At 46.7% G+C, this 24,866-nt stretch overlaps 1 protein-coding gene across 2 annotated transcripts in view; it reads left to right on the forward strand.

Annotated features, from left to right (window-relative positions):
- The window catches only part of SRF (serum response factor), an 82,707-nt gene extending 57,841 nt beyond the window's left edge, over positions 1 to 24,866 (forward strand). For both annotated transcript variants that reach the window (XM_077336788.1, XM_077336798.1), the window contains 4 exons: positions 13,152 to 13,271; positions 15,427 to 15,615; positions 17,320 to 17,396; positions 20,998 to 24,866. In XM_077336788.1, coding sequence (XP_077192903.1) covers positions 13,152 to 13,271; positions 15,427 to 15,615; positions 17,320 to 17,396; positions 20,998 to 21,093 — 482 coding nt within the window. In that variant the 3' untranslated portion in view covers positions 21,094 to 24,866. The remainder of the gene's footprint in view (positions 1 to 13,151; positions 13,272 to 15,426; positions 15,616 to 17,319; positions 17,397 to 20,997) is intronic.

Raw genomic sequence — 24,866 nt, forward strand, 5'->3', positions numbered from 1 at the left:
CCCCCAAAATAGGAATAATACTAACTCCTTTTACAAACTTATTGTAGCAGAAATAACTTATGCAAGCAACAAAGTAACTTACGTGAAGTACTTTGAAGACCTGAATGCACTGTCCAGATGTCGAGCATGGTTACCAGATGTGAATATTCTGTTTTGACCTCTGTTATAAGGATGGCACGGACTGTGATGTATTGTTTAGTTTGGATTGTTTAGGAGCTTTTACTGGGGCTGCAGAATTTCTCCTGTTACTGCAACTTTTGAGGAAAAAGGGTTGGTTTTTATATACTGCTTTTCTCTACCCGAAGGAGTCTCACCCTGTGAGGTGGGTGAGGCTGAGGGAGCCCTGATATCACTGCTCGGTCAGAACAGATTTATCAGTGCTGTGGCAGGCCCAAAGTCACCCAGCTGGCTGCATGTGGGGGAGGAGTGGGGAATCAAACCCGGCTCTGCAGATTAGAATTTGGCGCTCTTAACCACTACACCAGCTGACACTTTTGGGACCTACTGGCAGGAGAAATGTCTCCTTGTGAAGATGTGTCACAGTGTGCCTTTACTTCAGGGACAGGCAATCCCTTTCGGTCTTGAGTGAGGAAAGAATCATAGAATCATGGAGTTGGAAGGAACCTCCATGGTCATCTAGTCCAACCTTCTGCAGATCGCAGGAAACTCACAACTACCTGCCCACTCACAGTGACCCCCGTTTCATTCCCAGATGAACCCCTCCCAAGAGAAACAGAATCCCTGGCCAGGCTGGCCTGGAGGAAGTCTGCACAAAATGGTGATCAGCATTTCCCTAGGTATGCAAGAAAGCCACAAGAGCCAATTACTGACACTACCCTTTCTGCCCACCCACTCACATTCTGCCTGAGTTTACAGAAAGAAATGCCATCTCTGCCTGTGATGATGTTGCCGTGCTGACAAAAAAAAAAGGGGGGGGGGGAGGCGGATAGCAACAACTTCCACTATTCAGGAAGGTGGTGGCACTACCTGTGTGGCTGGTAGCCTTCTGTGCCTGCTTCTCAGGCTGACTACACTGAACAGCAATGCAGTACAGCATCGATCACTTACTGGGCTTGAGACCTCAAGCAGCCCCAGTTGATGATCCCAGCTGATGATATCACAAGGAGTCCCAGTGGATGACGTTCAGCACACACATTATAGTAGTCTAGGAGGTGACCATTGCATGGGTAACTCTGGCAAGGTGATCGGAGGCCAGATAGGCGCTAGTAGCTCAGGCCTGGCAAAGGTGGAAAAATGCCTGTCTAGCTACTCTTGTGATGAGCCTCCATTGATAGAGAGGCAACAAATATCACACCCAGGTTCCTGGCCATATGTGCAATGGATAATTGCACTCCATCCAGGCAGGGCAAGCACACTTCCTGATCTGGCCCTTTCCTCCCTACCCACAGGACCTCTGTCTTCAAGGGGTTCAACTTCAAATGACTGCCCTTGAGCCACTCTACCACTATATCAAAACAACTGGCCAACAAGTCCAGAGGGGCATCTGTTCAGCTATCCATCAGGAAATAGAGCTGGGTGTTATCCGCATACTGGTAACACTCAGGTCAATAACTCCAGATCAGTCTGGTGAGCTGATGCATAAAGATGTTAAATAATGTCAGGGAAAGAACTGCCCCATGTGGAACTCCATGCTGGACCTTGCAGGAGAGCAATTGATTCTCTCTGATTGTGACCCTTTGCTCTCAACCTCGGAGAATGGAGGTAGCCTACTGGTGGGCTATTCCCAGTATCCCCTTGTTGATGAGGTGGTGAGCAAGAAGCTCATAATCTACCACATGGAACACCACTGTAAGATTTCATAACATGAGCTGCGCTGACCCACTTCGGCCCATTGTGCATTATGCACAATAAACAATGGATGTAACAAGCTTTTGTGGCAAAACTATTCAAGCTGGCTAGCATTTGGTTTGTCATTAAGAAAGGTTTAAAGTGAGGAGTTTCTTGGGGGGGGGCTAGCCTAGAATTATGTATTATCTTTCTTCCAGAAGTGCAAAGGGGAAGCCCTTTAAAATGACTGAAGGTTTTCTAGATAGTGAACAATGACTACTGTAGTTTTTTTTTTAATGTGTTTATCGGGTGCCTACATTTGTCTATTTAATAACTGACTGAAGCTGCTGAAACTCTCAGAAAATGTCCATGATCTCTAACAATGTTTTATGTGTCTGTCTGAGTGTCTGGGGGGGATCCTGACTCAAAGCATCATAAATATTTATGACACCCCTGATTACAGTATGGGGGGGGGGGTTGAGGGCCAGTTGTCACCTGAGTAGCTGTACTCTGGTATACGTATGTGTGGGTACAATTATCGAACCTATATGCCAACTATCAGAAGAAGAAGAAGAAGGTGGTAGTAGTAGTAATAGTAGTAGTTATATGCCACTTTTCTCTACCAGAAGGAGTCTCAAAGTGGCTTACAATCCCCTTACCTTCCTCTCCCCACAACAGACACCTTGTGAGGTATGTGAGGCTGAGAGAGCCCTGATGCGACTGCTTGGTCAAAACAGCTTTATCAGTGCTGTGGCAAGCCCAAGGTCACCCAGCTGGCTGCATGTGAGGAAGCGGGAAATCAAACCCGGCTCACCAGATTAGAAGTCTGCACTCCTAACCACTATTCCAAGCTGGCTCTCAGCTTTGAAACTAGCATGTATGTACTTTCAGTAATGGCTTTGTTATTTGGCACTCAAGGGTAATGGGGCTTGCCAGTTAATCACATGTGCCAGATGCTTAAACTTATTATTCTGACCTGCTTTTTATAGGAACTTATTATAGAAATCTACAGCAACCAAACCTCACCCCATGAAGAATGTCATTGCAAATGCCCGTATACCTGGTAGGACCTTTCCCCTTCCACCCAAGCCATGGAACTCACCTATGCATCAGGTAGACCAGTGGCTCAGCTGCGCAGTAACCCTCTTGCAAAGTTGGCCCCTGACAGCAAGAGGCAGTAGTGGGGCAATCACATGCCTGAAGGAACAGGAACAGTGCATCTGAGAGGGAGGAGCTTGACTTCTGGCCAGTACTGGTTATTTGCATTCTGGATAATCAGGTGCTGGCAGGCCCACTAAGGATTTTCAGGACCTATAGCACCAGAGCCACTTCAAGGATTTGTGGGGTCTTAGCAGTGCACAACTGGTGCTGCTACTTGTAGTGTGTAAGTAACAGCGGGGTAACATTCCCATGGATAGTTGGAACTTTGGAAGCAACTAACAATTCTTGAACCTCGGCAGGATGCGCAAGTGCTATTGCCTGAATATCTAAGGGACCCTTCACACTTATGTAGCTTGTGGTCTGTACGCATTCTCACTGAGTGTTGCACATGTTCAGTTACCAGCAGAGCATGCGTATTGACTTTTTAAAATGTTTGTGGGTCACAAGTTGCATAAGTATGAAGCCCCCCTAGCAGTAACAGTATGACTATACAGCACCATGGGACCTGTAGCACATCTGCTACTAGGGTATACTGCTTTTGGGTGTTGGATAACAAAGTTTTCCCTGCATGTGGGGGTGATGATTGGTTTGATTTCCCTGCTTGCATCTGACTGAGCTTGCTGCTTGCTGTGAGTGGTGTGTGTGAGTCGGCATATTTCTTTCTTGGGTATGCACATGCAAGCATGAAACATTTAGTAAGAACTGGCCTAAAGACTGGGAGGTTGGGAGAATTTCTCTTTTGGGCAATCTTGGGAAAATACATTGCCACAGTTAATGTCTGATTTTCTTTGCCTTTAGATTGGCTGGAGACCTTAATGAGTTCTGTTCTCCTGTAATGGGTGGCACTGCCTAGCTTCTGTCTGCAAAATAGTCCTTGGGGGCTGATTGGGATGCCCTTCATGTGGGACTCTTTCTCTGTTCAGCGGTTTGGACCAAATAACCCGATTTGCTTTCCTCAAGGTGCTATTAAGGATTGAAAAAGGATGACCGCTTGCAGTGTGGTGACCTTTATAAAAATGGCCTGTGTGATGGCTTGAACCAGTTGGTGAACCAGTTGTGTACAGCTTACATTGACATGCTGAGGCATGTCTTGCTATGCTTCCTACTTCTTGGGTTTGGGGGATACAGCAGAGGAAAGATGCTTGACTTATGATGATACCATCAACCTGCATTTGAGTGGTTAATGTGGTAAGCCGTTACTTAATTTTAGAAATAAGTGGAGCTGAAGCTGTGGTGGGAGTGGCAGAGATTGTTCCAGTTCCAAAGGCTTGTGAAAGAGAAAAAGGAGTTTTCAAAGTTGCAGGAGGACACCCAGGAGAATTGTAATGGAGCTGCTTTAATAGATTGAATTTGAGGGGAAAGAACACCACTGAGCTGGTAATGTCTTTAAAGTACCATAATGAATTGGATTAGGTAAAACTGAAAAAGACCACAAGGGAAGAACCTGGTGACTGGGCAGAATAATTGCTCTGGAAATTCAGGACTTGCTGATATATTTTTATACTAGATTTCAAGCCCATTTTAAATTTAAATAAAATGGGCGCTAGATGGGCTGGGGGGGGAGAGCCCGTCCCCCGCAGAAGCCGGAGGGAAAAGGGGGGCTGGGAAAGGAGGCTTCTGTCAGGGCGGAGATCTCCCTCGCGGGTGTGAGGGAGAGCTCAGCCCCGGCAGAAGCCGGAGGGAAAAGGGGGGCTGGGAAAGGGGGCTTCTGTCGGGGCGGAGATCTCCCTCGCGGGTGCGAGGGAGAGCTCAGCCCCGGCAGAAGCCGGAGGGAAAAGGGGGGCTGGGAAAGGGGGCTTCTGTCGGGGCGGAGATCTCCCTCGCGGGTGCGAGGGAGAGCTCAGCCCCGGCAGAAGCCGGAGGGAAAAGGGGGGCTGGGAAAGGAGGCTTCTGTCGGGGCGGAGATCTCCGTCGCGGGTGCGAGGGAGAGCTCAGCCCCGGCAGAAGCCGGAGCGAAAAGGGGGGCTGGGAAGGGAGGCTCCCGCCCCCCCACCCTCCCCAAAGGCTCCCACGGCGTCCTGTCGGCCCCGGGAGCGGGCTCGCCGGGCGAGGCCGCAGCCGGGGCCGACAGAAGGCCGGCTCCCACCACCCCGACCCTCCCCCAGCGGCGAACGGCGTTCTCTGGGCCTCCGGAGCGCCCTCGCTACCGCGAGGGCGCTCCGGACGCCCAGAGAAGGCCGGCTCCCACCACCCCGACCCTCCCACAGCGGCGAACGGCGTTCTCTGGGCCTCCGGAGCGCCCTCGCTACCGCGAGGGCGCTCCGGACGCCCAGAGAAGGCCGGCTCCCACCACCCCGACCCTCCCCCAGCGGCGAACGGCGTTCTCTGGGCCTCCGGAGCGCCCTCGCTACCGCGAGGGCGCTCCGAACGCCCAGAGAAGGCCGGCTCCCACCACCCCGACCCTCCCCCAGCGGCGAACGGCGTTCTCTGGGCCTCCGGAGCGCCCTCGCTACCGCGAGGGCGCTCCAGACGCCCAGAGAAGGCCGGCTCCCACCACCCCGACCCTCCCACAGCGGCGAACGGCGTTCTCTGGGCCTCCGGAGCGCCCTCGCTACCGCGAGGGCGCTCCGGACGCCCAGAGAAGGCCGGCTCCCACCACCCCGACCCTCCCCCAGCGGCGAACGGCGTTTTCTGGGCCTCGCGGTAGCGAGGGCGCTCCGGACGCCCAGAGAAGGCCGGCTCCCACCACCCCGACCCTCCCCCAGCGGCGAACGGCGTTCTCTGGGCCTCCGGAGCGCCCTCGCTACCGCGAGGGCGCTCCGGACGCCCAGAGAAGGCCGGCTCCCACCACCCCGACCCTCCCACAGCGGCGAACGGCCCCCGAAGCGCTTACCTGTCGCTGTGCGGGTGAAGCAGGGAATGGGGAGCCGCGCTTCGCGCGGCTCCCCATTGCCTGCTTCGGGCGGGATGGACACTTGGAGGGGCCAATCAGGAGCCGCTTCGCGGCTCCTGATTGGCCCCTCCGAGTTTTTATCCCGGACCGGTCCCGCCCTAACTCCTCCCCACTACCCCTTACTCCTTTATACAGTCCGTGGCGCCCGTGGCGCCACGGGCTGTGTACAGATACTGTGCTGGTATGTTTTCTCTTGGATGGCATGATTATGTATAGTGATACCTTTAAATCAGTATACTGCTAGACTGACTTCTGATTCTGTTCATGTAATTGTTTTATGAGAACTAAAACAGCTGATTTATGCTTCAAGATTGTTTGATTTAACCCCTCACATGGTTTTTAGCCCACCCTCGTAACATAAGGAGAGCCCTGCTGGATCTTTGACTCATCTAGACTATGTTTTCCATAGTACCTAACCAGATGGCCAGTGTTGTGCATGTGGATCTGCCGAGGACCGAGCTTGAAGTTCGAAGCAGACGTGCAATTGTCCACTGCACAGCAAGGATTCTGCTGGATCCAGGATCTGTCTGCTGGATCCAGTCAGTTTAAATCAATCTAATTTGATCTAGCTAATTGCATGCACTGGGGAGAAGATCTATTGTCTATGTGTATATATGGTGAGGTTTTCTGGAGGTTTTCTCAGTGCTGTTGTCACCTGATGCAACTTTCATTCATGCTGAGGTAGAGAGAATTCCGGTCTGAAGGACAAGCAGGAAAAGTGACGTCTTTGAGTACCATCTGTGGATTTCCTTGACGCCATGGGAATCTACTCAACCAAAGACAAGGTGACTGCCATCCAGAACATACCACTGTCTGCATCCAAGCATAGCCTCTGAGCCTTTCTGGGCCTCCTGAGCTTCTACCATTCCTTCCTGCCCAACAAGGCCACTGTTGTAGAGCCTCTGCACCTGCTCCTCGACAAGAAAATGCCCTGGGACTGGGGCCCTGTACAACAATCATTATTCACAGCTGTCAAACGCCTCATCACTTCGGACAACATATTGGCACATTTTGACAAGACATGGCCTTTTGTCCTGACACGGGACACCTCCCAACATGGTATTAGTGCCATTTTGAGCCACCATCTTCCAGACAGCCGTGAGGCTCCAGTGACATTCTATTTAAGGACCCTGGTTCCTGATGAGTGCAACTACACACAAATTGACAAGGAAGCACTCGCCATAGTCGCTGGAATAAAGAAATTCCATGACTCCTTCCACAGCTGCTGGCTTATGTTCATATTGGACCTCCATATTGGACCTCCTTCATATTGGACCTCTTCTTGGCCTCCTCACTATGGACTACCAGATGTCACAAATCCTCTCCTCATGGATGCTGTGTTGGTCTGTATTCCTTCATGGGTACAATTTCAATCTCAAGTATCGTCTCGGGAAATCCATTGGCCATGCCTCAGCTACCTGCTGCTGCCTCAAGTCAATGCAGATCCTGCTCCTGCCATGGAAGTCCTGCTGTTCAACTTGCTCCTGCAACCACCAGTGCACTCTATATTTCCACTAATCTGCAAAGAACCACCTCCTCTCCTGCATTCTCAACTGGGTATGGAGGAAGTGGCCTAGAAGCAAGCAAGACCCAGACTTTACTGCCTTCATTGCCCAGCAAACTTTGTTGGCCCACAAGGGTTGCTTGCTATGGGGTCACCAGGTTGTAAGGTAAAGGTAAAGGTAAAGGTATCCCCTGTGCAAGCACCGAGTCATGTCTGACCCTTGGGGTGACGCCCTCTAGCGTTTTCATGGCAGACTCAATACGGGGTGGTTTGCTAGTGCCTTCCCCAGTCATGACCGTTTACCCCCCAGCAAGCTGGGTACTCATTTTACCGACCTCGGAAGGATGGAAGGCTGAGTCGACCTTGAGCCGGCTGCTGGGATTGAACTCCCAGCCTTATGGGCAAAGCTTTCAGACGGCTGCCTTACCACTCTGCGCCACAAGAGGCTCTGCCTTACCACTCTGCCTTACCACTCTGCGCCACAACCACCAGGTTGTGGTCGCCCTCAAACTGCACCTGTCAGTCCTCGAAGCACTGCATGATGGCCACTCTGGCATCGTGCACATGAATCAGAATCAGAATACCTTTATTGACACATGAAAGCACTGGCCCACAGTTACGTTGGGTAGCTTGGGATTGACAGGGATGTAGAAGCCTAGGTCCACTGATGTTCTACCTGTTAGGAATGCCAGCCGGAGATGCCCCAAATGTCAGTGCAACCATGGGAATCAGCTAAGAATCCCTAGTCCCTGTTGCACATTGACTTTGCCAGCTCTTTCCAGGGACACACATTCCTGGTCATTATGGACTCATTTTCCATGTGGCTGGAGGTGGTGCTTGTCTCAGCCATGACATCTGCCATATTCATTAAGGCATAGCAGTGCCTTTTTGCTGGACATGATTGTCTCAGACAAAGGTGCTCAATTCATGTTGGCAGAATTCAGGCCGTTCCTCAAGGAGCACCTGATCTGCCAAATCACCTCCACACTCTTCTATTCTTCTACAAATGAACATGCATTGTCTGTCTGACCAAGGATGCACTCTCCCGCCTCACTTGGGGAGATTGGGAACAACACCTGACTCACTTCCCGGCTTGCCAACATGTGATGGCATTGTTGGCCACTGGCTGAACTCCTGATGGACTGGAGACTGCATATACCATTCGACAGGTTGCATTCTGACCATGACGCAACCCAGGCAACCTGCCAGGAATCCTGCCCCCCCCCCCCCCCAGAAATCCATCAAGACTCCTAGACCTGTTTGTATTATTATTATTTAATGTTATACTGTTACCCTGTTATTATTAGTTAAGAATATTAATGTTATGGTTAATTATATGTATGGTTTCTTGTATAGTTTTCAGTTCTATGTAAACCACCCTGAGCCTTCAGGGAGGTCGGTATATAAATGTAAATAAATAAATAAATCCCGGTTGACCCTGTTTGCGTCTGGAACTACAGTGCCAGTCTGGACGATTTCTGCCATGGTGACCCAAGCTACTGGACCAGTCTTGTACCAGGTATAATAATCAGATGGCTGAATCCTTCACCAGCACATGGACCAAATGCACCAGTGACCTTGGTCCAGCGTTCTCTGGAGATGCTTCTAATCTGGCTCCTATAGCCCCACCACCACTGACAGCACACTACTGCCACCACCATCGTTTCCGAGGAACCACATATATCTGAGGAACCAGCACCAAGCATTCCAGCAGCTCCTGCCACTTCAGAGGATATTACTCTCCTAGCTCCAGCTCCCAAGCTATGCTGGTCTACAATGAACCCTGCTACCTGCAGGACTTTGTCCACCACCTTCTAAGTGACTATCTAAGGGCAAGGGGTGTTGTGCATGTGGATCTGCCGAGGGCTGAGCTTGAGGTCCAAGGCAGGATCCAAGCAGATGTACAATTAACCAGTGTGCATCAACATCTTGTCTGCAGGGTCCAGTTGGTTTAAATCAATCTAATTCAGTCTAGCCAATCATGCGCACTGACAGGAAGATCTGTTGTCTGCGATGTGTATATGTGTTAGCATTTTGGGGGGGGGCTGTCAGTCTTCTTGTCATGTGCTACAACTTGTATTCATGTTGAAATCACAATAAAAAGCTGTTCTCTTTATAATATGCTGTAGCCTACGGGAACAGCATCCTGCCCTCCTCCAAGTGACAACCTTTCAAATACTTAGCATTGCCATTGTATAGTTTTCCAACTTCTTTCTTTCAACCTGACTGTGTTTCATAAGATGGTCTGACTATCCTTGTCGCTGCCTCACTGAATTAAATAATTTATTCTCTAACTTTACCAGGAAGCCGGTAGAGTAGCCTATCATCTATAGAACGAAAGTTGGTTATCTGTAATGAAAAGAAGCTACTAGAACATTAAAAAAACAACAACTATGTACAATTCATGTGGTTCAGCAGCCATTCGGCCAGGAAAAATGCTACCTGCTGTCAGGTGTTCCGTATGGCTCCTGCAGTATATATCGTGGTTTGGCATGTAGATCACCAGTATTGTGTGGAAAGTCTTCATGCTAGTGCCCTACCTGCCTGTGAGTACTCAGGAAGCTAAAATGAAGACATTATAATCCACATAGTGGTTTGGATCCTCTCTAATCGTTCCATGGATGGACAAGGGGGTGTGTGATGTTCACCAATTCCTCCCTCTGTTCCAGACTTTGACTCCACCCCTCCAAGCTACTCCTGGGGATCCTCCTGGAGGAGCATTTTGGTTGACATTTAGGGCTGCAGAGGGAAGTCCTGGTAAGGGTGTGCTTCACAGATGGAAACACTTCTGTCTATGGAAACTGTAGGTGTGAGCCAAGCCACTGAGTCCCTTGCATGTGTCGTGGCAACCATGTAGACTTGTAGAGTTTGTATGTGAATTTCGATGACATTTGTGCTTCTATTTTAACATGGGAAACAGCTCGTAGAATGCTGTTCATAACCAGCACAGAATTGTGATTAAGTCAAATGTGGAGGGCCTGTTTTTTGCCAGATGAAGTGTATGAAATTGGGGTGGCACCGTTGTGCCTACGTTACTTCTTAACAAACATTGCCTGTGTTAATTGATATGGTGGATGCACCTTGTGTGCATGTTTCAAGAAAGGAGGGGAAAACAAGAATTTGTAAAAAGAAAGGAAATCTGAAAAAGAAACGTGGCTTGAGGGGTTTTCATGGTATTCTGTCAACCTTCATTTGTCTTCCACCTAAGCTCCTCTTTCCCCTGTGGCCACTGTCCTTTTGAATAGTGCAGCTGTGGGGAGGCTGGAAAGAGCCTGCTTCAAATTGGTAGAAAATAATTTTAAGTGGGGACTTTATAGAAGGCGAAATGTGGGAAAGTGAGATCTGTGTGCCCTGTTCAGTGTGCCTAGTTGAAAAGGGCAAAACTCCATGTGTGTCGTGCTGAAAGACAATAGGAGGCTGAATGCATAAGTGCCAGTGGAGCGGGCCGCTGCTCTTTTGGCTTCCCACTGTGCTGTTTGTGTGTACAAGGTCTTGGTTGCTGCTCGGATTTAGAGAATAAATATTTCTTCAGATATAAACATCCTGTGCACCAAATGGGGTGGGTGTTCCGATGGAGGAAATAAAACTAGATTAATGCAGTCCCTTTCCCTCAAACCAGCAGCTGAAGTACAACCCCCAGTTTCCCAGTTTCTGCCTCATTCCTCCTTCCTCCAGAAATATACTCTGTGTTTGCTGGCAGCCTCTCACTCGGTGATAAGAGCTAGATTTGATTCCAGTAGCACTTTAGAATCATAGAAAGATGATTATAGACCAACAAAACTTTATAGACCAACAAAAATGTCAGGGTATAACTCTTTGAGAGTCAGAGCTCCCTTTGTCACTAGTTGACAAATGTATCTTCTCAGGTACAATGTGCTCTCTAGAAAGCTAGTGTGCTCGTGTCCGACTGGGTGTGGGGAGTCACAGGTTCACGTGATCATTCTGCTGTGGACTTCACTAGGTGAGTAGGCCCATCACTTTCTCTCTGCTTGACCTGCATACCTGACAAGGTTGTTGAGAGAGAAAAATGGGGGAGGAAAGAATGTTGTATACTGTCCTGAGCTCCTTGAAAGAAAGACTGGGAAGAGGTATGGAGAGATAACATTTAAATGTCTGTCTCATCTGTCCCAGTGTTACGGCCAGATTTCAAAAGAACAGCTTGAGTTTTTGCAGCAGCTAGGTAATGCTGCTCCCAGATGTCAGAAACTCTCATCTATCTCACCCCTCCTCTAGCTGTGGCTAGACCCATACCTGTGTAAGAGAGCCAGCTTGGTGTAGTGGTTAGGAGGGCGGACTTCTAATCAGGCAAGGTGGGCTTGATTCCCTGCTCCTCTTCCACATGCAACCAGTGGGTGACCTTAGGCTCTCCACATCGCTGATAAAGCTGTTCTGACCAAGCAGTGATATCAGGGCTCTCACCCACCTCACAAGGGTGTCTGTTGTGGGGAGAGGAAAGGAAAGGTGACTGTAAGCTGCTTTGACACTCCTGGTAGAGAAAAGCAGCATATAAGAACCAACTCTTCTTCTTCTAAGTTAGTTGAGCTGTAGCACTTCAAGCTGCAGGTAGGAAATCAAATTGGTGGTTATTTCTCATACTAAGGAAAACAAGCTCCTTCTTGCCCATAAACATGCTAACAAATCAGGGAGTAGCCCTTCAGGAATATTTCTATAAAATAAGGGGAGTTCTGTGAAATATTTTATCAGACTGCAGAAGGAGGAAAGTGTCATTACCAACATTATTTATCGCATAGCATGTGTGTAGTATAGCCAGGAGACCCAAGGCCTGTGTGGCAGCCAAGCAAGGGATGTTCAGAGGTGGTTGGCCATTTCTTGTGGCCATTCTTTAAGGAAAGGGTACACACAACAAAGAAGCTGGCAGAGAGACACCCCAGTGTTATTGAGTGTGAATGGCAAATAAAAAGGACGAGAAACTTATTCTTGTCTCTCCATCCTGACCCCTAGTGTTCCTTGGAGGAACTAGCATCCACATCCTTTGAGGTCTCCCTTCCACACACTGACCAGGATGGAATCAGGCTTGCCTGGAATCAGGCTTGCCTTGTCCAGATGGGGCTCTACTACTAATCATGTCCTGTTTGGGGAGTCAGGAGCCAAAAGGCTTGCACAGGCTGAGGTGCCTGCAAGGAGAGGAGGAAACAAAGGCAGCCCCAGCCTCTGTGGTCCTCTCATCTGCTGCCAGGAGGCTGTTCTTCCCTTGCCATTTCCCAGAAGCATCCGATTGGCCAGTGTGGAGTACAGGATTCTAAAGCAGATGGGCCCTAGTTGATCTAGTAAGTGTACTGATGTCTAAATGTGGAAAATGTGGAAGTAGGGACAGATTATGCAAAGCTGCTTCTGTGCCTGGTCCTTGGGCAAATTTCCTTGGATATCCAATTTTAATACAATCCGCGTGAATGCATATCCTTGGAAAAGAAGGTGGTTTTTCTTGCTTGCTTTAAGAACCGATGTTGGCCACATGCCAGTTCCTTGTAGATTTCAAACTGGCCTTCCTCCTTGCCTCTCCAGTGCCAATGACAGAAAGCATAAATCAGCAAGATACACGAGAAGCATCTCAGCTTCTTGATGCCTCCTTCAGCTATGTTGGGCACATTACATACATTACCATTTGCATTTCCTGATGTTGCTGTGGCCGGTGGTCAGTGCCATTGAAATAATTTCAAACAGTTTAAGAAATTGTTTTTGATATATACTTGATGTACATTTACTTGGTGGTGCTGGAAAGGTGGCTTATTAATTATTTCAAATTGGTGAAGCCAGGAGTGAAAACGATGCTGTCTTGTCTTCCAGGCAGTACTGTGGCTCAGCAAGTTCCTGTGCAAGCCATCCAGCTGCATCAGGCCTCCCAGCAGACGTCTCCCACAACTGACAGCAACACTGACCTCACACAGACCTCTTCCAGCGGGACAGGTAAGCATTGTGCTACCTCCCTCGCATCCGAGAGGCAGAGTGGTGTAGCGCTCAGAGGGATGAGTTGGGGATGGGGGAAAGGGCTGTCAGGTTGCAGCCAACCTGTGACCAGGCCAAAGGGTTTTCAAGGCAAGAGACAAACAGAGGCAGTTTGCCACTGTCTGCGTAACAACCCTGATCTTTCTTAGTGGCCTCCCCTCCAAGTAATTACTGTGGCCAACTCTGATATCCAGCTAGCCTGGTTCATCTAGTTCAGGGCAAGGATCTGGGAAACTTGTGGCCAGATCCCTGTTCTGCCATGAAAGCTCACTAGGTGACCTTGGGTTTTCTCAGCTGCACCTTCCTCAGAGGGTTGTTGTGAGGGTAAAATAAAAGAAGGGAGAATGATGATGTAAACTGCTTTGGGTCCACACTGGGGAGAAAACTGGGCTATAAATCAGTAAGTGGTCCTAGGCCTTGTAGGCCAGTATAGCAGCATGCCTTTCTGATTTCAAACGGTCAGTTCTCTTTTGTGGTGAGATCGCTCCGGGAAATCTCTTGAGATGTTTCATGCCTTTTGTTGGGGACATGAGAGAGTGTAGTCAGTGACACCTGAAGCTTATTTTAAATAAGTCCTGTCTCTGGGGATATTCTGTGCAAAAGGGAATTGCTGCCTGCAAGACTCCCTTGCCCTTGAGGTTGGCAGCTCTTGTCTGGCCCTGGCTGAGAAGTTGTAAACGAAATCAAAAGGCCAAAATAAGTCTCTCATCCACTCTTATTAGATATATATTAGGTATATTAATCATTCAACCTATTGATTGCCAAGAAGTTGAATGATTAATATACCTAATATACCTGATAAGAGTGGATGAGAGACTCATTATTTTGGCCTTTTGATTTCGTTTTTGGCATCTGTACATTGGGAAATTAACGGTGCAGTTTCTTTGCATTGAACCTGGCTGAGAAGTCGGCAGAAGAACTCCAGTAAAAGCATTGATGGTTCTAACACAGCATAATTCTGGTGCCATCTAGTGGGGTTAATGGGAATCTATTTCCCTGAAAAAATCTGTATCGTCTTTTTTAGTCATAAAATCATAGAGTTGGAAGGGATCTGCAGGGTCAGATTATGTAAACCAATTTTCCAAATTAACCAGCTCATTTCTGTCTCCCGATTGTTCCACATATTATATAGTAGCAAACCGCCATGTGCCGTTGACTGAGTTGTAGCCATGCCCTCCTAGTATACTTCTTTGGTACCCACGTTTGCAAACCTGTATTGGCTGTATTAATTCTTTCTTTTAGGTGTACACTTGTCCACCTAAAATAAAGCAAAAAACTGTTAGAAACCTTAGGAGCTGGCTTGTTAACAGGAAGAGAGAGCCAACTTTGTGCACAGAGCAGGACCATGTATGTCTATGGGCCTAGTAAAATGCACTTGAACAAGTGATCAAAGGAACCTCACTGTTTACAGCAGCAGTGGTAAAAGCAGTAATACTAGGGGAAAAAACCCAATGATATCAATAAGAAAAATGAAAACAAAGTCAAGGCCATCAAAAAGCGCCAATGATGGCTGGCCACACTATAAAAGCTCTTATAGCAGAGCAGTTTAAAATGATGTTGATAAAATAGTCAGTAGGCTAGGAACTGACAGAAGACAACTATAAAGGATGAAACCTCTTAGTTAAAAGTCTGAGAAAGGTAAACTGGTGTGGAACCAGAAAGAGAGAGTAAGGGCATTCCAAAGGTTCAACCACAGAAGAAGCCCGGCCTCTGGTTGCCATCTGCCTTGCCTCTGAGGGTGGGGTCACAGAGAAGTGACAGTCTGAACAATATGGGCGGAGGCAGTCTTTCAGGTACCTCGGCTCCAAGCCATTTAGGGTCCCACGCTCCTTCCAGCCAGAAAGAACAACTGCCCTGTATTGGATCCATCTATCAGTACTTGTATAGAGTCCTTCATGTAGCAAGTAGGCAAGTGGGACTTGCAATCAACTGGTGAGCACCAAGTGTCAACTTCTCATTTTCTCTCCCTGTGACCCTCCTCCCCCAGCATTTGCTTGTTGTATGAATAGGTCATCTAATACTACATTTCAAACAAGTGGGGCAACTGGTTACATAGATGCAGAGTGGGAGACTGAGGTGCTGTAGGGATTGACACCTTTATGGTTTGCCTTTTCAGTGACCCTGCCGGCAACTATCATGACTTCATCAGTGCCAACCACAGTGGGAGGCCACATGATGTACCCCCCTCACACAGTGATGTATACCCCTACATCAGGCCTCACAGATGCTGGACTCGCAGTTCTCAATGCCTTTTCTCAGGGGCCATCAGCAATGCAGGTTTCACATGGACAGGTCCAGGAGCAGGGTAAGTCCAAATTAGGACCCAGTTGTATAAAAGTGTTTCTATTGCAGCACGTAGTCTTCTTTTGTTGTCTGTTCATTATTCGGTGCTTTAGGGGAATGAAGGTAGCGCTTGAAGAGGTTGACAGTCACTGGGGGCGGGTAATGGGATGCTACTAATTGCTCTGTGGTGTAGTCAGATGTTAGTAATACTTTGCACAAGGGGCTCAGATTATTTCAGGTCAAAAGTTCTAATTCTGCTGCCAGTCAAGGCTCTCAAGCGTTACTCAGCGTGGAATACTCAGGCCTGAGCCTGACAGGGAAGGGCAGCATATTAAAATTTAATTCTGTGTTCTAAAGGGTATGTGGCCATTGTACTGTTGAAAGTTCAGACAATTTGTCAGGTTGCAGAACTAATTGGAAAGAACTTCACGTTTTGCTAAACTGAGAAGAGCTGGGATCCAGTTAACTGAGCTGATGTTCTTCCCCTGCTTCTTCCCAAAATGCCTATCCAGCTGTTGCCCACTTGAAACACCTAGATTTTTGAAGGCTGCTGTTATTAAGGTTACTGTATGGGTTAGATAGTCAAGCTTGGAGGGCACCAATTTAAGCTGTTCAAATATGTTTTCTGCTGTTCTAGCAGTCAAGAAAGAAAGCTCTATTATTGTGTGGCCAGAAAATCCAGCATTTTCCAGTTCCTTCTGCAGGCAGGGCGGCCTTCTCAATGGCCTTAGGGATGGTAGGCAGACCTGCAAAACTATTTGGAGTAAAGAATTTGTACAAGGAGGATCTGGTTATTAGGGGGAAAGTCGTTTTGCTTTTATTTTTGGCAGCTTGGGGGGAGAATTAGATCACCTGGTCAGGACTGCTGAGATCTACATGGGCCACATAATGATTCTATCTGCTCCTACCCATGTGGCCTTGATCCAAAACAATTATCATATCAAAGCAAATTTCTTGACTGACTGGTAATGTGCATCTATAATAATAAAAGCATCCTATTGTCCATCTGTCTGCCCAAAATAAAACTAGGATGATGGTGGAAGTTCCTTTAACTTCTTTGATACATTGTGGGAAATATTGTCTCCTCTCTTTTGTTAGCAAGGGTCTCCCTCAGCCTCCTAGTAAACTTTGTAGAAAGGTCAAGCTTTATGCTCAGGCTTCCCTGTGCCATTAGTGGTTGCAGTCAGAATGGGATTAGGAAAAATGTTTTCAGTGCATTCCATGAATACAGCAGGACTCTGGTTTCAGGGCCCTGAAACTGGCTTGGGCCACCCAAATTTTATCTTCCTGGCCTCCCTCCTCTTAGCAGCCCTGCACCTGGTCCACAAGGGTGCTTATGGTGGCAGAGAACCTGCTTTGCATACAGAAGCTTCCAGGTTCAGTCTCTGACATCTCAGTTGAAAAAGATCTTCTTGAGTAATAAAGGAAGTGACTAATTAAGATCGATCTTACTGAATCTAAATGGACTGCTAGAACTGCTCTTATATTGAAGTATAAACTTACATTGGATTTTGTTCAATAAGATATTGCATGTTTTGTTTAGTGAGATGATTGATAGTTTTTCCTTGTTCCCTGCTAATCTCATGGAGTTGCTTTAATGATGCTTGCTCCATTAAAAAAAGATTGCCACTCTGATTGCACCTGAATTGTTCAGAAATTTGTTCTGTAATGTCATGTTAATTTTGAATAATGGCTTATGGCATAACTGTGGCTTTCTGTCTGGCAGGTGGAGTCCCTCAGGTGTTCTTAACAGCGCCATCAGGCACAGTTCAAATCCCAGTCTCAGCTGTCCAACTTCACCAGGTAGGTTCAAAACAAAGGGCTAGATCTCAACTAGCATTTCTGTTTAAAGAAACATGGCTTCATGGAGCGTCATTTCCCCACATCTACCTTCCTATAGTGGCTTGAATTCTCCCCAGTTCTTTTACTCTCCCCCAAGAACAGGAATTCTAGGAACATTTTGGGGTTGCCATGGGAGATGGAAAAAATACATTATGCAAAGGGATGTCCTTGTGCCTGCAGGAGCACTAGTCAGGATCCAAGCAAGTGGCCTCCTTTCTGTAGTGTGAAACTTTCCTAAAGAAGCTGTTAGACCCATGGGTTTGGAGGAAGCCAGGATGCTGGGCATACAAATAGCTCTTTATTATGATCTCAGCATGATACAAATCGCTAGTGATCCAGACAACATGACCACAAACTCCTAGAAAACCCCAACACACACACACACACCTATGGCAGACAGTGGATCTTCCAGCCAGTGCGTACTATTGGTTGGTTTCAGGTTTGAAACAATTGGACCCAGCCAACGGCATCTAGCACCACACTGGTCAATTACATGTCTACTTGGATCCTGCCCCTCAGCAGATTCACAAACAATAGAAACAATAGAAACAACAGATGATCATCATTTTCTCCAATATTTTAAGCTTAAAGGCAACATGATCTCCAGTGTCTGGGATTTGTACTCAGTAGTGCTTGAGCTAAATTGCATTCTTGAGGTACCATACTCTGTTGTCTTTAAACGTATTATTACATGAGCCTTGTAAAGATACCCTAAGCCTGAAGGTACTGAGCCTCTGCGGTGCAGCACTTCCATTTTTCTCCCTCTCCTGCAGTATTGGAATGGAGGAGGAATAGCAAAATCATTCAATCAAATTGGCTGTAGATTCAGGGTGGAAAAAATCATGGTGGATAGACCCATCCTTGGCTTACTGACAGGGATGACTAGCAACTGTATGGCATTTATGGACAAATGGGGGAAGGTGGCCACCTCCTCTGTTTGGGAGCATTCAAAGGCCTGTGCATGTTTGCTGTTGGAAACAGAATGTTGGCATATATGGACTGTAATCTGACCCCGATATGAATATGTCCCCATATTGTACTTCTACCCAAATAATGACAGACAGTGTAAGAGCCCTGAAGGCTGTGCCTCAAAAACCTTTGGCAGCCCCCTTGGCCATTGCAGTTTCTGGTAGCTGTCCAGCTGTTATAATAATTTTCAGCAGATGCATTCTGCTAGTTCTGTTTTTTTGTTTTGTTTGGACTCCATGGTGTTTACACTGTGAAGTTTTCTCCCTAGAAAAAATCTCCACTAGAGGAAAAATCCATGGGAGTTTTCTCTGTCTACTCCTGCCTGGATGTGAAGCACATAAATATGAGTTGGGGCATTTCATCTAGTTGCATCAGACAGTTAGGTTGTCATGTGACAATTGTAGTCATCGGGTAGATCTCTTGTGCTGAGCTAATGTTTTCCCAGACTTTTGAAATCGAAGCTACAGATGTTTTTTATCCTTGATTAAAATGGGAGTCTTCCTTTACTTCTGCATTCAAAAAAGTACATACATATTTTCTCCCAGAGCAGTTCTCACCATTTTTGTGGCAGAGGGATAAACATCCCATTTTTACTGCCTCTTGTCCTTGTCTTTGTCCAGAAATGGTCCATTTTTAAAACATCAACTTTTTAGAAGTAAAAAAAAATGGCCAAAAGTTAAAAAGTCCATTTTTAGAACATGAGTTTTTTCAAAAGTAAAAAAGACCCCTCCAGCGTGGGAATACCCACAGCTAGGCTCGAACTCACAAACGTGTGATTTCAGGACAAGCACCTTACTGACTAAGCCCCCTTAGCTGTATTGTAGCTTAAAGGTTATAAGCCTTATACACAAGGTTCTCAGATATTATTTTTTATCTTTTTCAATGAAGACAGAAATGCAATGGCTCCTTATATTCATTTTTTAAGGTGTAAGACGTCCTCTTCACTTTAAAAAAAGGAATTGCCAAGATAGGGGGGGAAGGGCAGGGAAAAAGAACATAGCGAGGGCAACCCTAGTTAATGTTTCTCAACCCCCCCCCCTTCCCGCTGTGTTGAGCACATGTTGGGAAACAGAAGAGAGGAGGAAGAAGGCAAGAAGGGATTGTCTTTACTTTTTCTGACATTAATGTGGAACCCCACTTATCACAACACTTATAAAACAGAAAAACAGAAAAAAATGCCCTTATGGCACAAAAGCTGAGGCAAAATGAAGGCAGTACTAAAATGAAAAGCCTGGAGATGAAAGCATCTCCTCCTGACAGAGACCAATCAGCAGAGACCAATCAGCTGCACGCACCCACACACAAAAGGAAGAAAAAGTCTTGGCAATCTGTTTTTTCTTATTAGTATGCAGAGTTAAACTGCAATTTAGAAGAGAAAAATACAAAAAGAAAATAGATGCAGACTGCAGGAACAGGGTGCGATCAGGGTGTGGATTAAAAGGATACCAGCTTCAATTCAGTGAGAATTGAAATTAATCTGTAAAAGCAGAAAGCACTTAGTTTGGGAAGATACTTCCTTAGTAATATTTTATGATGCTTCTGGGATTCCTCCATGACGGTCAGCTGCAGTACAGTCTGCTTCAAGGAATCTTGTAACATGCCTATTTGTGGAAATACTATCACTGTCCCTATATGAAAGAAAGGAATATACCAATTCCATAACAAGTTTCTCCCTTCTGACCACTCTAGTGTTGAAAACACAACGCCTTACATTTTCCAGGCATCACTCATCCCTTCTTGTGTCACAGTTTGGGGATCACAACTCAAAATGAAAGATTTCTAACTCTTTTAATCTGTTTTTATAATGTATTTGCTGTAAAACCTGCCACTGCCAATATAGTATACAAGTTGTGAATGTATTTGGCTTTGTCTAGAGCATCTCTTTTTTTTAAAAAAAGTTTATTTTTGGTAAAAAAAACAACAGCTTAAAAAAAAAGAGATGCTCTAGACAAAGCCAAATGCTGGGAGCGACTGAGGGCAAAAGAAGAAGGGGACGACAGAGAATGGCTGGATGGAGTCACTGAAGCAGTCGGTGCGAACTTAAATGGACTCCGGGGAATGGTAGAGGACAGGAAGGCCTGGAGGATCATTGTCCATGGGGTCGCGATGGGTGTGACACGACTTTGCACCTAACAACATAAAAAGTAGAAATAAAACAAATGCATACATAGCTTTAAAGTACAAACTACAAAGCTGGCATAAGCATCAGTAATACCAGCCCAAAAAATAATTTCTCACTCTAGATAGGAAAGCATTCCATTTTTCAAATCTATCAGACATTTGTAGCAGACAGATTAGTTTATGTAGATGAATACATTTGGCAAATTTCTGTAGCCAATCCTCTTTTTTCGGGATTCTGTTCTTCTTCCAGTTCTGAATATCTCTTAACAAGTGCTGATGGTCCTCAGTAGCATCACTGGATACCTTTTCCAGCTCCATGGTCTGCATTTTGAGCTGGGGCCACTGGAACAGTATATTGTCCTCTGGGTGTGGCTGAACCTTTGTTGGGGCATAAAAGCTGGAAGTGTACTTTTTGTGTCATGTCTGCAGGGGGTGGCTGACAGTCCTGTCGCATTCTGTTTTGTCTCTGCAGATGGCTGTCATCGGGCAGCAGTCCAGCAGCAGCACCAACTTGACAGAGCTTCAGGTGGTCAACTTGGATGCATCACACAGTTCCAAGAGTGACTGAAGACCTCGGAGGACCTGGGAAGGGATGGGGGAGGAGAGTGTGTACCTGGCACCCACACCTCTGCAGCAACAGCCCGCCAGCTTTGTGCTGCGTATGGCCCCAGGATCAAGTGTGCTCCTGTAACTGCACTCCCAGCACCAGGATTTTGGCGGTCCCTATTTTTGTATGGACTCCGTCACTTATTTATTGTTGCCTTTTTCACCTTTTCTTCTATCACACTTTACACACACACGCACAGACATAAACACACACACACGCATATTAACGTGGCTGCAAGGCCAGAAGGAGGGAACTAAGCATGGGCTAAGAGGGGGGGGGGTGGCTTTGTTGTGTCTCAATGCTGCATTCACTGTTATCTTCCCCCCCTCGTCTCTCCCCACCCCCCCAGCCAAAGAACTTGTGACTCACAGGTGGGAGAGTTTGCGCTGCCATGTATATAAGCCTCATTCTGTTTTTGTTACTGGAGTGAGACTGTATTCTGTCACTCCCCCTCCCGTCCCCACCACTGAATGAACTTCCCTGACGAGTGTCCTGCCACCAGGCACAGCATCAGAGGCTGTGGGGGAGAAGATGGAATAGAGAAAGGCTTAAAGGCGATGTCATCAGAAGCCTTTCTCATCAGAGTCAGGCATCTCTCTATAAAACCATGCTGGGGCAGAAAGGGGCTCCCTCTTCCCCCAAAGTTCAGAACCTCCAAGCTGGCTGCAGCATTGTGCCTTCAAGCAATCAGTGACTGCATTGTGGGCTGGCCACAGCATTCATGACCTGCCTTCATTTTTACCTTGTTTCTTGCCAGAATCCTGCCCCCCCCTCCCCACTGCGCATTCTGCTGAGGTAGCTGCAAAGGGGGTGGGGTGTGTGTGGGGACACAGAAGACAAAGCATCTTCAGCATATACCTCCCCTAAGTTGTTCTTTTCTCAGACTGTTTGGTTGACAAAACAGAAACAGCCTGATAGTTGGCTGTGTGGTATTCAAGTGTTCAACTTTTTGCCTGTTGAGCCTGGCAACATAACACATTTCACTGCCAAAGTAGTTTTGTTAGCCTCAGATCGCCCCTTGTGGAAACACACTCAGCAGCTCTGAAGCCCAGTAGCTGCAATTGCCCCGTGTCTTTTGGTGGACACCCCCCTCAGACAGGTTCTGTTATGGTTGCTGCTGGCCGTTCCCTTTGGGAAAGAGGAGGAATTAAGCCACAGTCCTTTTTAATTAGGGAGGGTTGGGAAGGGAAGGGAGTGGGAAACAAACAGAGAGAGCTCTATTTTTGTAACTTTTAAACTTGGTTCACAACCTTCCTGAGCAGCTGTGCATAATACTGACACATCAGTAGGCAGGGGCACAATCATCAAAGTTGGCCCACAGCTTTTCAGGCAGTCCTGGTACATGATAGTGCTTTGCATTATTGTCAACCATGTTCAAAGTGTGTCTGCCAGGGGGCCCTCAGTCCTTCCTTGGGACTGGGGGGATAGGACAGGGTAGTCTTAGCCCTGTGCGGGTGTGGGGAGACCTTATGCCCATGAGACAAAAGTGGGAAGTACCGGAGTGGTGGCAGCTACTGTTGATCTCTGCGTGTTTTTGTTTTAAACTCCCTGTCCCGTTGCTCCAGCATGTGGCTTGGGGTTAACAGATGCAAAAAAAAAGGGGGGGGGAGGGGGAGAGCTGCAGGGCTATAGAGTCTGAGAGGGAAAACAGGAGAGTACTTTGTGCCTCTCCTTCGGAGCAGCAAACTCTCCTGTTGGTAGAGAAGCTGGGCTTTTGGAGAGATGCTTGCATACAATCATGCATTTCATTCTAACCAAACAGGAAGCGGGCAGGGGAAGGAGTGTTTCATCCCTTCCACTGGAAAACAAGGAGGATCTTGCAGCAAGGAGCTTAGTGGTTTTGTCCCCAAGGGCCAGCTTTGGAGCAAGGAGGCTGCAGACTTTTTAGGGGAAAGGAAGCAGCTACTGTAACTTTTTTCTTTCATTTTTTTAATTAAAAAAACAAAAAAACAAAACAAAAGAAGCCTTGAAAAAAAAAAGACTTTATTTTTCTAAGTGTTAAACTCAGTATTTATGTAATTCTTAAAGGAATTAAAGTCTGGCTCCTGTACAGTTTTCATGGGGTTTGTACTGGGGTGGGGTGGGATAAGAAATGGGCCATGGAGGGGTGGGGAGGGGGAAAAGAGAGGAAAAGGGGCCTTTGTATCGTAACCTTTTGAAATTAGTTTCATGGAACATTAGCGTTTAAAGTGGTCTCCTGTTTCAGTCTCCTGGTTTGGGCTTGAGGGAAGGGTTGAGCCAATGCAGGAAGGAAGTTGCAGATTTGCATTTGCTGGTTTGGTTCAGCCAAGCAGACTGGAAAATTCAAGTCTAATCCCCGCTTACATCAACCTTACATACGTTTAGTAGCAATTCTCTGGCATCCAGGAGAGAAAGAGAGGCAGACGAGAGGTGCCAAAGCATCCTTTTGGTTATCTCCCCTTTCCCTCTCCTCCAAGCATGGTCCAGCCACCAAACCTCTGAACTCTATTGAAATGCACTTCTTATTTGGCAGAGGGGGCAGGACAGGAGTGTTGGTGGCTACCGTTGAATTGATATGCTTTTAAAAACTCTTTCTTGTGTTGTTTCAACATGTGTCTTAGGTTGAACAAATGCAAATACAAAAAAAAGCCTTTAAAGGTTCCACTGTTGCCTAACTGTGTTCCTGTGCAAGAGTTTAAATATTATTTGCACAGTTCTACATTCTTACAAGTTGAACCCAAATTCAGTTCTGTTTGCCTGCCCGCCCGCCCTGCAGGCTACAATTTCTCCATAGAGCTGTGTACTTAATACTGTGGTTGTGCTTTGAGCTGAACAATCCCTCCTTCTACTATTAAAACATTTTCTCCTTAAAATACATGGATGCCATGAAACAGGGTTTTTAAAAGCCTATTTCCATTGCAGAGGTTCATGGTTCAGTCTTTTTGATGAATGTTGGGACTTAAGAGAAAACGACATCATAGGCCCATACGGAGCATTTTTACCAAATGATAGTTTATCATTGTGTATGTGAAACCACTTTGTTAAATTGGTGATCTGTATCAGTCTGTCAAATGATGAGAATTTCACTGCACTTGTGTGTTTAATCAGAAATCTTGGGAGGTGGGAGATGGGAAGCATGATGATTTAACATTCAGTCCATTCTCAAGCACAGGGGTAAGTGTGCTCCTTGGTAAATAATCAAATGTAGTGAATAAGCATGAAGGAAAAAGGCATTATGAAATGTGCAGTCCTTTTGTGTCAAGAGGAAATCTGATGAAATATGGTGAAGCTACATGAGACGGGGATATTGTCAAAGTGGTTTTTCTCTAATCATCATCATCATCATCTGTGCCAAGTGCAACATCAGTGCTCTGCTCCAAAATTCTGTAGACCTACTTTTGACTTCAGTGCTACAGATCTTGCTCTGGGAAGTCCTCTGCCTCAATCAGGAAGTTGCTGTCCTACAAAAAGCACCCGTAGGATAAACGCTAATGTTGCATGCAATTTAAAGTGTTGACTTGTAAGAACACTTATCAGGGAAGAAATGGCATTTATTGTGTGGTCATCTTTTTTTAGTTCACTTTACAGATTGTTTTGAGGTTTTTGTGTGTGTGTGTATGCGTGTGTGTGCGCGTGAGTGGCTGTGTGTGGGGTTTGTTAATTTCCAGGGTTGTGTTTCTGGAAGGATGTGACAGTAATCGCAGTACTATGTACAGAGCTTTCTTTTGTATTAAAAAATACTCTTTCAATAAATGTATCATTTTGTGCACAGA

The sequence above is a fragment of the Paroedura picta genome, chromosome 1, assembly GCF_049243985.1.
Source record: "Paroedura picta isolate Pp20150507F chromosome 1, Ppicta_v3.0, whole genome shotgun sequence".
Classification (NCBI taxonomy): domain Eukaryota; kingdom Metazoa; phylum Chordata; class Lepidosauria; order Squamata; family Gekkonidae; genus Paroedura; species Paroedura picta.